At 40.3% G+C, this 14884-nt stretch overlaps 1 protein-coding gene across 2 annotated transcripts in view; it reads left to right on the forward strand.

The window, feature by feature from the left end:
* LOC105463728 (N-acylsphingosine amidohydrolase 1) overlaps positions 1-14342 on the forward strand; it is a 30719-nt gene extending 16377 nt beyond the window's left edge. For both annotated transcript variants that reach the window (XM_011710955.2, XM_011710952.3), the window contains exons 5-14: positions 2082-2160; positions 4788-4862; positions 6394-6439; positions 7488-7632; positions 8170-8224; positions 8656-8737; positions 10718-10849; positions 10956-11079; positions 11857-11913; positions 13144-14342. In XM_011710955.2, the coding sequence (XP_011709257.1) occupies positions 2082-2160; positions 4788-4862; positions 6394-6439; positions 7488-7632; positions 8170-8224; positions 8656-8737; positions 10718-10849; positions 10956-11079; positions 11857-11913; positions 13144-13233 (885 nt within the window). In that variant the 3' untranslated portion in view covers positions 13234-14342. The remainder of the gene's footprint in view (positions 1-2081; positions 2161-4787; positions 4863-6393; positions 6440-7487; positions 7633-8169; positions 8225-8655; positions 8738-10717; positions 10850-10955; positions 11080-11856; positions 11914-13143) is intronic.
* Positions 14343-14884: the final 542 nt, after the last annotated feature.

Here is a 14884-nt window from a genome sequence, read left to right on the forward strand (position 1 = left end):
GAGTTCCTTGGTAGCTCTGACCCCAAAACTCATTTGGGTTGAGTGTTTCTGCGCAATCACCAAACCATTTCATTTTCATCCTGGTCATACAGGAAGACTCCCATTTCTCACTCCATTTCTCAGCCCCGTTTTTGTTAACGCAGAACCAATGAAACACCTAGGGCCTGGCCCCTAGAACTGTTAAAGGGATCCTCATTGCACTTGATGGCAGATTTTGGGCACTAATGACATTTGGGGTTGGGCAGCTTTTTTTTTTTTTTTTTTGAGACCTCACTCCTTTCACTCTGTAGCCCAAGCTGGAGTGCAGTGGCGTGATCATAGCTCATAGCTGCCTTGATCTCCCAGACTCAAGGGATCCTCCTGCCTCAACTTCCTGAGTAGCTGGAACTACAGTCATGTGCCACAACACCCAGCTAATTTTCTGAATTTTTAGTAGAGACGGAGGCTTGCTATGTCACCCAGGCTGGTCTCCCAACTCCTGGGCTCAAGCGATCCTCCCGCCTCAGCCTCCCAAAGTGTTCTCCCAAAGTGTTGGGATCATACGTGTGAACTGCCATGCCCCGCCTAGGTTGGATATTTCTTTGTCATGGGGCTGTCCTACGCATTTCAGGATGCCCGGCCTGGGGTGGGTATCTCTTTGTGGCAGGGCTGTCCTCTACATTTCAGGATGCCCAGTCTGGAATGGGTATCTATCTCTTTGTTGCAGGGCTGTCCTCTACATTTCAGGATGCCCAACCTGGGGTGGGTATCTCTTTGTCGTGGGGCTGTCCTGTGCATTGCAGGATGGCCCTTACCCAGGGATGCTGGTAACACCCCCTCAGTTGTGACAACCAAAAATGTCCTTAGATATTTCCGAATCTCCCATGGTTGAGAATCATTGCCCTAGTGGCTGAGTGCTCTGGGCACATCCTCCCTATGACACTAGTACCTGCCAAGCACCAAACCCATTATCCCTCATGTTCATGCTCTCAGAGCTTTTGTTTCAGGCTATCCTTTATGTTCAAACTTACCAGACTTCCTCAAAACAAAAAACGCTGGCAGGAGCAAAAGAGGATGAGGTCCCCACATACCCCATATGCCTTAATCTCCCCTCTACTCTGAATGTTATCAGGGAGGGCAGCATTGCAGAGTGTTTTTGTGCCATGCCTTGGAATCAGACAATACTGGGTTTTAAGGCTGGATCAGTCACATTGTAGCTGTGTGTCCTAGGGAAAGTTCCTTAACCTATGAAACCTCAGTTTTCTCATCAGGGAGAATAATACTTACTAATATGTATTTCATATGGGTTGTTGTAAGGATTAAATGACATACTGTGTATAAAGCATAGTGCTTGGATGTAATAAGTGTTTAATAAATACCCATTGTCACATTTGTTTGTTAAATGGCTGGAACATTCCACTTGGGCAATGCTTTGAGTTCCTAGGGGGAAAAAAAATAATATGCTTAGGTGACATTGCATATAATTACCAAGTTGGTTTAAAAAATGAGATTTGTGAATTTTAAACACATTATCTCAGCAAAAGGCTGTGAACTTAAGTTGTGATCTAGATGTTAGTAGTTGCCATTGAGAATAAATATATGATGTCCACCACTGAATTTGCTTAAAGTCTATGGTTTGCTAAGAGAATGCAGTTACTTCATGTTAGCCAAAGATCAGCCATTAACCATGACACAAGGCTGTGGATAGACTAGTTCAGGTTTATCTCCGTGCGTGTGGGAAGGAAATGGTAAGAAGGGTATGTGCCAATGGCTACAGGGTGAATTCATGCAGAGACACAAGGAGTGCTTGTTTTGATGTTTTTGTGGTGTGGGTCAGGTTATGTCATCCAGGTGGAATTACTCTCGTTCCTGCCTTTGCTGGAGAACGATGGAAAAATAAGACAGGAAAAACAATCTGAGAATCTGGTCTATAGTATATTATATAGAATCTTTTTATAACCACATGATGTAAAAATGCTTTAAAAAATAACTCCTATCACTTATTGTGATAGCAGTATTTAGAACAAATTATATGTCAAAGAACTAGATTTCAAACTATGTTTTTTAGGTTAAATGCTTTTATTAATATATTTGTTTTCCAGCCTGGCCTACTTGGCAACTTTCCTGGCCCTTTTGAAGAGGAAATGAAGGGTATCGCCGCTGTTACTGATATACCTTTAGGTAAAGTTCACTTAGAAGCTTTTAAAAAAAAAGTAATTAAACGCTTTTACAAATTTCCATTGAGGTGTGATATACATACAGCAAAGTGCACAGGTCTCACGTATACAGCTCAGTGAAGCTTCAGAAATGCATACATTCACGTAGCCATGACTCAGATCAAGATACGGAAGAGTGCTCCATCATGCCCCTTTGCAGAAAATACTGCCTCCTCCAGTAACCACTATTCTGACGCCACCGTAGATTAGTTTTGCCTCTTCGTGAACTTTATATAAGTAGAACTGAATGATATGAACTGTTGTGTGTGATTCTTGTGCTTTCGTTATGGGTAGTGTGCTAGTCCATGAACAGGGTATTTGAGTTGTTTTCAGATTTGCAATATTAAGAATAGATGAATTATAAATATTCTAGTACATTTTTGGGGGTCTGTGTGCTCATTTTTCTGGATATATACCTAGGAAGTGAACCGTTGGGTTATAGAGTAATTGTATGTTTAGCCTTGTAGATTCTGCCAATTTTCCACAGTGATTCCAGCAGTTGACAATCAGCAGAGTGTGATTCAGTTTTCTCCACTTGATAATTCTCCTCGTAAGAGTGTCGGTCTTGTCTTTTTCCTTTTTTTCTTTGATAGTGTCAGTCTTTACTTGAGCCTTTTTGTTGAGTGTCACAGTATCCCATTTTAGTTTCAATTTGCATTTCCTGGATGACTAATGAGATTGAACACTTTCTTGACTTTTTTTTTTTTTTTGGTTTCTTTGTTTCTTTTAGAGAAGGGCTTGTTAACGTCTTTTGCCCTTTTAAAAATTAGATTGAAGGAATTCTTTACATACTTTGAATATAAGCCCTTTGTCAGATGTATGGATTCTGAATATCTGCTCCCAGTCTGTGACTTTCATTTTTATTCTCTTACTGGTGTCTTTTGATGAACAGACATTTTTAATTTTAGTGAAGTCTAATACCTCAGTCTTCTCTTTTATGAGCAGTGCCTTTTGTATCCATTTAAGAAATCTTGGCCTAGGCCAAAGTCGTATATATGCTTATGTATTTTCTTCCAGATGTTTAATGTTTACTTTTGACATTTAGGCCTATGATCTATTTTGAATTATTTTTGTATATGCTATATGACTTAAGGGTCAAGGTTCAGGATTTTCTCATATGGTATATCCAGTTAAACACTATTAATTCGGAAGGCTATCCTTTCCTCAGCAAATTGCAGTGGTGTCTTTGATATAAGTGTACAATACACATATATATACACACACACACACACACATGTGTATATGTATATACAAACAGGTGATTATATATATGTTGTTTTGTTTGGAGAATTACTGTTAAGTTTCATTTACCTCTTTGTCTTTCCTTGTATCAATGCTATTCTACCTCAGTTACTAAAGCTTTATAGTAAGTCTTAAAATTAGGTAGTATAATTTTTCCAACTTTGTTTTTCTCAACATTTATTTAGGTTATTGATTTCTCTGAGCAGTATCTTTTGTTTTCAGGGAGAAGGCCTTGCATGTCATTCATTAAAATTATTCTTAGATATGGATGGTTTGGGAAGCTATTATTAAAATTTCAATTTAAGCTTCATGGCATGTAACGAAAAAGATTTTCCCCACGACCCCAAAAGTTTTATCTTTAAGCTACCAAAGCAGTAGTGTCGTTATTTTAAATAGCCAATAGTACCTTCATTTTATAAGAGAGATGATTGAGAATTTGTGAAAGTCAGTGGCCAGTTTTGTGTGCTGCTTCTTTAAAAAAATGATTTAAAAGATAGTCAACATACTGGAAATAGCTGCTAACTGCCTTTATGAAAAACACGTCTAATTCCTTTATTATGTAAAGAACTCTAGCAAATCAATACCAAATATAAATACCTTCTGGATTAAGAAGAATAACATGATGTATAAGTGATGTAAATTTATATAATTATAAATTATTATAAATTTATAATAAAATAAGTAGAATTTCACCAAATTAGAAATTTAATGGAAATAAAATAAGCATTGGATTCGGGTGAAAAAAACATGTTGAGCTTAACATGTTAATGTTAAATAGGACGGAAATGAAATGTATTACCTATCTTTGAATTAAATGCTAAATAGCAGTATTATACATTTTGGGAAAGTATTCAAAAAATAAAATGCCCTAGAATGGAGTGTCTTGGCAGCTCTGTACTAATTTTATTAATAGTTATTGATTAATAGTTCTTGAATCTCTTTTTTCACCTTAGAAATTTTAGTCACAGTTTAAAAATCTGGGCAAAATATATTTCAAGCAAACAGCCAAGAGCCAGTTGTATTAAATGATCGTATTTATGCTCCCAAAAGAAAAATCAAAATGAAGCATGTTGATAAACGTTTTTGACATGATGCTGGAGAACAGGTGCAACTTGCCCAGATGTTCAGCTGGTCCAAAGGGTGCCTCCTTGGTGACTTGTTTCATCTTGAGTCTAGAGAGTCCCAGCCGGGGAAGAAAACCACTGTCCAGCCGGCCGTTCCAGCACAGATCCACTGGCCAAAACACACACTCACACAATGAAAATACTTAAACTTTTTCTTAAAAGAAATTTTTCTCCCATCGTCATGGTTCTGTATATTAACACAAAATTTTCCTTTCTTTTCTCATAGGAGAGATTATTTCATACAATATTTTTTACGAGTTTTTTACCCTTTGTACTTCGATAGTAGCAGAAGACAAAAAAGGTAATTGTGCACTCAGGGAGGGTGGGCAGTATGAAGCACTACATAAAGAAGAATCTTCTAAATAAATGGAATTAGAACTTCTAAACTTTGGGCTTGCTACATAAATTCTGTGTGTGTTGCATAGACCTTTTTATTTCTTGGCAATTTTTTTTTTTTTGAGACGGAATCTCGCTCTGTCGCCCAGGCTGGAGTGCAGTGGCCGGATCTCAGGTCACTGCAAGCTCCGCCTCCTGGGTTCACGCCATTCTCCTGCCTCAGCCTCCTGAGTAGCTGGGACTACAGGCGCCCACCACCTCGCCCGGCTAGTTTTTTGTATTTTTCAGTAGAGACGGGGTTTCACCATGTTAGCCAGGATGGTCTCGATCTCCTGACCTCGTGATCCTCCCGCCTTGGCCTCCCAAAGTGCTGGGATTACAGGCTTGAGCCACCGCGCCCGGCCTATTTCTTGGTAAATTTTTATGAGTGTACTGAAAATTCTCCTTATTTTAAGACTACTATACTGCCTATTAAAGTTGAATTGAAACATGCCAAAAACCTGGAAGAAATGTTTCAGGGCTAGAAACATTCTTCTTTTCCTCATAGTCTATTTATACCCATCCACATGATTTAATAGAAGTGCTCGCAGGAGGTACTTCCTTATCTTCATGTATGTCATGACATCTGTCCTTTTCTTGAGACCCAGAACACACATTCTCTCATCCTTTCCCAGCCAGGTGACCCAGTGTGTACCAGCCTCACTTTCTCATATTTTTCCTAACTGGTCCCCAGAGTACAAAGCACAGGACAACTTCGCTAACTCACCGTGATCTTCGACCTATTCTCTGGGTATAAATCTGCCTGTACCTTACCCTTGAGGTGTCCTGCTCTAGGGGATGATGCCTGAAGGGGAACATTGGATGAATCCCAGTAATTGAGGCTTAAATTTCTGTGTCCTGGTAGAACCATGTGATAGTGAAACAAAATAGGACCATTGATTCCTTTTCCCATATTCTGATCTTACCTGAAACCTGTGCTCTCAGATTTTGTGGGGTTGTCTGGCAGATTGACAGTGACAACAGTCCCATCTAGTGAAGGCTTAGGATATTAGGATGTTTCTTACTTCTTATTGTTTGAAGAAACAGTTGTAAATATAAATTAATCAAAATTAGAGGCCAGACATGGTGGCTTACACCTGTGATCCTAGCACTTTGGGAGGCCGAGGCGGGTGGATCATCTGAGGTCAGGAGTTTGAGACCAGCGTGGCCAACATGGTGAAACCCCATCTCTACTAAAAAAAAAAACAAAAAAAAAACTAGCCGGGTATGGTGGCATGTGTCTGTAATCCCAACTATGTGGAAGGCTGAGGCACCAGAATTGCTTGAACCTGGGAGGCAAAGGTTGCAGTGAGCTGAGATCGCACCACTGCACTCCATTCTGGGCAACAGAACGAGACTCTGTCTCAAAAATAAATTAATTAATCAAAGTTAATTGTCCAGCTTTGATTTAGAATCTTAACTGCTATTACACGTCTCTTTTGTCTACCTTTAAATAGGTCATCTAATACATGGGAGAAACATGGATTTTGGAGTATTTCTTGGGTAAGTAAAGAACACAGGGTCAGGCATGGTGGCTCACACCTGTAATCCCAGCACTTTGGGAGACTAAGGCCAGTGGATCACAAGATCAGGAGTTTAAGACCAGCCTGGCCAAGATGGTGAAATCCCATCTCTACTAAAAATACAAAAATTAGCCAGGTGTGGTGGCCGGCACCTGTAATCCCAGCTACTTGGGAGGCTGAGGCAGAGAATTGCTTGAACCTAGGAGGCAGAGGTTGCAGTGAGCCAAGATCCTGCCACTGAGCTCCAGCTTGGGTTATAGAGCCAGACTCCATCTAAAAAAAAAAAAAAAAAAAAAGCCGGGCGCGTGGCTCACGCCTGTAATCCCAGCACTTTGGGAGGCCGAGACGGGCAGATCATGAGATCGGGAGATCGAGACCACCCTGGCTAACACGGTGAAACCCCGTCTCTACTAAAAATACAAAAATTAGCCGGGCGCGGTGGTGGGCACCTGTAGTCCCGGCTACTCGGGAGGCTGAGGCAGGAGAATGGCGTGAACCTGGGAGGCGGAGCTTGCAGTGAGTGGAGATCAGGCCACTGCACTCCAGCCTGGGTGACAGAGCGAGACTCCATCTCAAAAAAAAAAACCACAGGAACTGTTTAATTCTGTAAGAAGAGTAGTTTGTATTACATTAATGAAAAATAAGTCTCAAGTCACACCCAAAATGTGATCATAAGTGAAGATAAATTGATTACTGAGTGTTGAGACAAGAGGGGCACACTCTTCTATTGTATGTGTCCATCTTGACCTTTCTGAAAAAATAAGAGTGTTGTAATTAGCATTCTGTGTTTGAATCTGAGGCTCACTATTTATAAGCTGTGTGATATTGGGAGAGTTCCCCGACTTCTGTGAACCTCAGTTTTATCGTTTGGAAAACAGAATAAAGGTATCATATTGTAAAGGTCTTGTTAGGATTGATCATGGTGACTCGGTAGATAAAGCTCCCAGTGTAATGCCTGGCCCTCATCATCATGTTCATCATCATTATCACTGTGTTTCTTAAATGCCACTGAAACTTCTCTTTTGTAGGTGGAACATAAATAATGATACCTGGGTCATAACTGAGGAACTAAAACCTTTAACGGTGAATTTGGACTTCCAAAGAAACAACAAAACTGTCTTCAAGGCTTCAAGCTTTGCTGGCTATGTGGGCATGTTAACAGGATTCAAACCAGTAAGGACTCTGTTGTTAAATAATTACACAGGTAGCTTTTTGTCCTATTACTGTTATGTAAAAGGTGAAATCTAAGAATATGAGGACCTAAAGGGAATATGAAGCCCCATTTCATCCCCTTGTACTTCTTGTCACTTCATAGGTATGAGATCCCGTGGTAGAGACGAGTAGAAAGGAAATGGAGGTTTCTGAGCCTGTTCTAGGATAAAGAGCATGTGGCCGGGTGTCAAGGGCTGGGAGTCACAATCTGGGATCTGGTCCTGGGTCTGCCACTCACTTAGGCAAGTCAGGCGTTCATTCTCTGACCTTCAGTTTCCTGTCCAAAAAATGTAGCCAGTGATACCCCACCTACTTATGTCACATACTAGAATCAGAAATGCTTTGAACTTTTTAAAAAGCCTTGCATGGTTTTGATTTATTTTTGCCTTCCCCATTACCCAAGCTAGGCCTTTATATCCCACTCTGAAGTACAGTGGTGACAGGGCCTTAAAGCTCATGGTTGATGTTTCTGACTTCGTTGCTTTGTCTTTTTCTCAGGGACTGTTCAGTCTTACACTGAATGAACGTTTCAGTGTAAATGGTGGTTATCTGGGTAAGTAGAGCATTCTCAAGTGAAATGGGAATCTCAGAGCTTTTTTTATGAAGATGACTGGACTGTGCTTTCTGGTTACATAGTCCAACCTCTTCCGGTTCCTAACTGGTTACAAAGTCTAACCTCTTCTGGTTCCCGACTGGTTACATTGTCCACCCTCTTCCGGTTCTTGACTGGTTACAAAGTCCAGCCACTTCCGGTTCCTGACTAGTTACATAGTCCAGCCTCTTCCGGTTCCTGATAGTTACATAGTCCAGCCTCTTCCGTTTCCTGACGGTTACATAGTCCAGCCTCTTCTGGTTCCTGACTGGTTACATAGTACAGCCTCTTCCGGTTGCTGACTGGTTACACTGTCCAGCCTCTTCCGGTTCCTGACTGGTTATATAGTCTAACCTCTTCGAGTTCCTGACAGTGTGTTCGATCTCTTCCAGGTATTCTAGAATGGATTTTGGGAAAGAAAGATGCCATGTGGATAGGGTTTCTCACTAGAACAGTTCTGGAAAATAGCACAAGGTAAAGTGTTTCGTTGCTTTACTATCAAATATTTATTTAAAATTACTCATATTTAAAAATAAAAATATTTGTTAAGCTCCAGCTTAACAATTCTTTGAGGAGCTATTGCAGAATTTCTTAGGTGAACCTCTGAGACTCGTGGAATTGTTCATGTTTTCTTTGTGCATATGGTGTGTTTTATAGCAAAGAAATGAATTACTTAAAATTAGCACTAGGGATACTGACATTCTGAGAGGCACCTATGAATATTTTTGGTGTACAGAAAAAAAAATCACCCACACACAGAACAACATCGTACAGTAAAGTCTTCATTTAAATGGTAGTACAGACCAGGCACAGTGGCTTATGCCTGTAATCCTAACAATTTGGGAGGCTGAGACTGGCAGATCACTTGACCCCAGGGGTTTGAGACCAGTCTGAGCAACATGGTGAAATCCTGTCTCTAGAGAAAATACAGAAATTAGCCAGGCATGGTGGCACATGCCTGTAGTCCCAGCTACTCAGGAGGCTGAGGTGGGAGGATCACCTGAGCCCAAGGAGGTCGAGACTGCAGTGAACTGGCATCAGTCCACTGCACTTCACCCTGGGTGACAGAGTAAGACTCTGTCTCAAAAAAACAAAATAAATAAATACAAAATGTAGTACATATTAGCCTGTAAGTTATATCCTGCTTTGGTATAGAAATCTTACAATAGCAAAACTACCCTTTCCTTCATTCAGCCTGCACTGCGTCCAAATAAATGGGCATCAATCCTACTTTTAATACTTCCCAGGGAATAAGATTTAATGTTAGTAGTGTTCTTTGATAACCCACTTCAATTTTCTTTTCTTTTTTTTTTTTTTTTTGGAGACAGAGTCGCGCTCTGTCGCCCAGGTTGGAGTGCAGTGGCGGGATCTCGGCTCACTGCAAGCTCTGCCCCCCAGGTTCATGCCATTCTCCTGCCTCAGCCTCCCGAGTAGCTGGGACTACAGGCGCCCGCCACCTCGCCCGGCTAGTTTTTTTGTATTTTTTAGTAGAGACGGGGTTTCACTGTGTTAGCCAGGATGGTCTCGATCTCCTGACCTTGTGATCCGCCCGTCTCGGCCTCCCAAAGTGCTGGGATTACAGGCTTGTGCCACCGCGCCCGGCCACTTCAATTTTCAATAGTCCTAATTTTCAAGAAGGTTTACTTTCTATTCTCTAAGTCCTATATACTGTAATATTATTTCCCTTTGTTCTATTGTTCAGTGAAAGGCATGGACAGTAAGGGTGGAAGATGATCTCTCCAGGCCACTTTGTTTCTCCTTCAGATTAGAGGGACTTCCTAAGATTCCCACTTCCCATCTCAGTGTTCACCATACAGGGTCAGGGATTGGTTTTCCCAGAGTCATTGCTCACCATCCTTTTTTACAAATCACTTTGTGGCTGGGCGTGGTGGCTCATGCCTGTAATCCCAGCACTTTGGGAGGCAAAGGCAAGAGTATCGCACCCAGGAGTTCAAGACTAGCCTTGGCAACATAGTGAGACCCCATCTCTAAAAATAAAAATAAATAAAGAATACGTTCCTTAGATACTTGTTTTCTTTTAGTTTCTACAGAGCTAAACATTTCCATTCTAAGTCATCTAAAAATGTTTCCCACCATCATCCTCAGCAAACTAACACAGGAACTGAAAACCAAACACCGCATGTTCTCACTCATAATGGGAGCTGAACAAAGACAACATGTGAACACAGGGAGGGAAACATCATACACAGGGCCTTTCGGGGGGTGGGGTAAAAGGGGAAGGAGAGCATTAGGACAAATACCTAATGCATGTAGGGCTTGAAACCTAGATAATGGGTTGATGGGTGCAGCAAACCACCATAGCACATGTATACCTATGTAACAAACCTGCATGTTCAGCACATGTATCCCAGAACTTAAAGTAAAACTTATAAATGAAGTTATTTAGTGAATTAAAAAAAAGTTTCATTTTTCTTTTTAAATGTTTCTATATAGTTATGAGGAAGCCAAGAATATATTGACCAAGACCAAGATACTGGCCCCAGCCTACTTTATCCTGGGAGGCAACCAGTCTGGGGAGGGTTGTGTGATTACACGAGACAGAAAGGAATCATTGGATGTATATGAGTAAGTAGATTTGTTAAAGCAAAAGAAGTAGAAACAAAAGCATATACTGACATACTTTGAGTTTTAAGGCTGTAGCCTAAGAGGGAATCTCTCTTTTTGTATCTAGACTCGATGCTAAGCAGGGTAGATGGTATGTGGTACAAACAAATTATGACCGTTGGAAAAATCCCTTCTTCCTCGATGATCGCAGAACGCCTGCAAAGATGTGTCTGAACCGCACCACCCAAGAGGTACCTTTGCAGGGTCATCTTTAGAAAGAAACTGTTGCCACGAAACGTTCTCTTGGTTCTCCATTTTTTTTTTGGCCTTCAAGTAATTTATAAACCTCCTGTTATTCGTAGTATCTCTGGTCACTCTCCACTGATTTTTTGTTTTGTTTTTTTAACTTAAAGAGCAAAGTCGTGCTGTACTTTCCCTTTCTGGTTCTAATGCGGGATACCACTCTGAAGTTAAATAACGAACAGGCATTTTTTTATTTTCAATTTAAGAATTTAAAAAGGGGAATGAGAGAGAGGAAAGTAATCCATTAAAACTGTTACCTGTGTTTCTAACAGTGACTCCCATAGAAAGTCTACTGCAGGGATGGAGGGGAGGTTGATTAAAGAATGTCTGGACCGGGCGCGGTGGCTCATGCCTGTAATCCCATCACTTTGGGAGGCCGAGGCGGGTGGATCATGAGGTCAGGAGATTAAGACCATCCTGGCTCACACAGTGATACCCCGTGTCTACTAAATATACAAAAAAAATTAGCCGGGCGTGGTGGCGGGCGCCTGTAGTCCCAGCTACTCGGGAGGCTGAGGCAGGAGAATGGCGTGAACCCGGGAGGCGGAGCTTGCAGTGAGCCGAGATTGCACCACTGCATTCCAGCTTGGGCGACAGAGTGAAACTCCGTCTCAAAAAAAAAAAAAAAAAAAAGAATGTCTTGGTTTCTAGTGACCCATGTGTGTAGATAAGGCTGTTGACTTTGTATTTAACTTACTGAACAAAACCTTTTGTGTGTGTTTTAGAATATCTCATTTGAAAACATGTATGATGTCCTGTCAACAAAACCTGTCCTCAACAAGGTATTTTAAATATTATATGTTTATTTGCCTTAAGGGAACGAATTTGGCCCTGTGTTTTATCTTTCTCTGTTATCTTTGATCAGTTTGAACACAGAAATTATGTTCACCTTAGGGCTGATTTTCTACAAAATGTTTTTGTGTGGCTAAAACTCTATTTTGGAATACAACAAAGAAAATGATCACTGAGGCTTGATAGGTCAGAGTATTGTTTCTAGCTTTATTTACATGGCAACTGAATTAAGTCTAGCATTTTATTCTTAAGCGGTATCTATTAAAAATCTCACACTATATAACTAACACCTAAACGTCGACAAAGCAAAGTCTGAAGTCCATTTTCAGACGGAGCTCTGTGTCTTGGTGGGTTAGGGTTTCCCTTAAACTTTACTACATCTGTTTATCTTTTCCCTACACTATAGATTTTTAAACATGCAAAAAGTTTCCTAATCATCCCACCACTTGCTAACAGTCATTCCCTGAATGTTCTGAATATGCCCCCTTAATTATGCCATGTGTTCCTTCTTTTTTTGGTCCTTTTCCATAGCTCTCCCTAACGTAAACATGCCACCTTGCCAGGAGAAATCCCTCCTGGCCTTTAGCATCCAGGTCATCCTGGCTCTCGCAAGAAGCCTGCCTTCAGTTCATGGGCCCTACCATACTTGGCGTTTTCCCTACATCATCTTTGAGCAAGTCACCATCTCATGACCGTAGTTTGTGTGAACCATGAGTTTAGGTGTGTGCCTTGTGATCTGGGTGCCTGCAGTTTCCCCCACTGTATTGGAAATGCTTTAAGGATAGGGATAGCCAAAGCTCCACGGTTTATACTCCACAGGACACCCGGAGGCCTCCCAGGACTGCCAGCTGTGCGTCGAGGAGGGTTAAGGCAGTCTTCAAGCACTGGGGGTGAAGCAATGTGCTGTCAGGAATAAGCTCCTGTAAGGAGCTGGAGATCATTTCCTGAGCCTTTTTATATTCATTACGTGAAACAGTGATCCTGTTGAAGTTGGTTGCTTTAATTATTTGATGAGACTATATAATGATTAGCTAATTTTACATTATACTATATTAATATAAATGTATATATTATATAACATGCTTTGCATATATTAACATTATATTATTTAATATTCAATAACTTCCTAAAGCAAATTCTGCAAGTATAGAAATGCTAATATGTATCAGAACATCTCTGAATTGAAAACGTCCTTAAAGTAAAAATAACTTTTCTTTCAGCTGACCGTGTTCACAACCTTGATAGATGTTACCAAAGATCAATTTGAAACTTACATGCGGGACTGCCCTGACCCTTGTATAGGCTGGTGAGCACACGTCTGGTCTACAGAACGCGGCCTCTGAAACATGAAGACACCACCTCCATGTGACTGGATACTGCAGCTCTCTGATCCTCCGAAGACTAAGACTCAGGGCAGGTTCTCTTTGAGTCACAAGCTTGTCTTCCTGCAGCTGTTGACAATTGACAGACTTTTTTTTTTTTTTTTTTTTTGCCCTATCAGTTGATTTTTTTTATCTTATTTACAGTAAGATTTTTATCTTATTTACAGATAACGTCTTTAGGGCAAGTAAAACAATCATCTAGAATTCATTGAGTTGTGTTTCACTTTGACATTTGGGGATCTGGTGGGCATTCGAACCACGGTGAGCTCCACCTCCGTGGAATAAATGGAGATTCAGCGTGGGTACTGAATCCAGCACATCTGTGTGAGTAACGGAACAGTAAACACTCCACATTCTTCCGTTTTTCACTTTCACCTACATATTTGTATGTTTTTCTGTATAACAGCCTTTTTCTTCCGGTTCTAACTACTGTTAAAATTAATATGCCATTACCTTTGCTGTTAGTGACAGCAGTATGATTTTATTACATATGATTAGAGGGATGAGACAGACATTCACCTGTATGTTACTTTTAATGGGCAAAAAATGGGCCTTTGACTCTAAATAGCACTTTCAGAGGTTCAAGAAGTAATCAGTATGCAAGGCAGTCTTTTATACAATAATTGAAGTGTTCCCTTTTTCATTATTCCTCTACATCCCAGTAACCCTAAGGAAGTTGCTAACTTAAAAAACCGCATCCTAGTTTCTGTGAATTTAGTAAATAAACAAAGACGTGGAAAATAGGAAGTGAACCCATTATTTTAAATTCTCGTAAGTAGCATTCATGTAATAAACAGGTTTTTAGTTTGTTCTTCATATTGACATGTCATTTGAAAGAAATGTTAGTAGTTACTAAAATTATGTTACTCTGTTTTTCAGAAATCAAACTACTTATGAAAAGTACTAACAGAACTTGTTAACCTTTCTAACCTTCACCATTAACTGTGAAATATATGCCATTTGTGCACATGTGTCCACTTCATTTTGTATAATCACAGTTGTGTTCCTGACACTCAATAAACAGTCATTGGAAAGAGTGCCAGTCAGCAGTCATGCACGCTGATTGGGTGTGTACATCTGTGTTGGTTTGAAGGTGGGGGGTTATTATCGAGAAATACAAGCTGAACATCGTATCTGAATTAAATAACAAGGGTTATGTAAGTGGGTTATTAAATATGACTAAACGGTCACAATCTTACTCTTACATGACTAATACCACTTCTTAACCAGATACTATCAACCCAATTTGCAGGCCTTTAAAGGCAGTTTTTCCCCCAGACAGGAGGTGCTTCCACAAAACTTTAGTGATTCCAAGATTACTTTAGTGAAGCGAGAGGAATTATAAGAGGATTTACATTAAAATAGGATTCGATTAATGAAAAAAAAGTTTACTCAGATTTTCTACCTCTTATAAAAATGAAGTCAGGTAAACTTGTTGTGTTTTTTTATTAATGTAGTAATCTTTGATATGCCTGATAGTAAAGAGGTGAGATGCTCATTGTTTCAGACCAATTTCTCAGGAGTAAATCACAGTTTACAAGAAATAACAGGTGTTAAGATTTTAAGAAGTAATTGTTTA

Source organism: Macaca nemestrina, chromosome 8 (assembly GCF_043159975.1).
Source record: "Macaca nemestrina isolate mMacNem1 chromosome 8, mMacNem.hap1, whole genome shotgun sequence".
Classification (NCBI taxonomy): domain Eukaryota; kingdom Metazoa; phylum Chordata; class Mammalia; order Primates; family Cercopithecidae; genus Macaca; species Macaca nemestrina.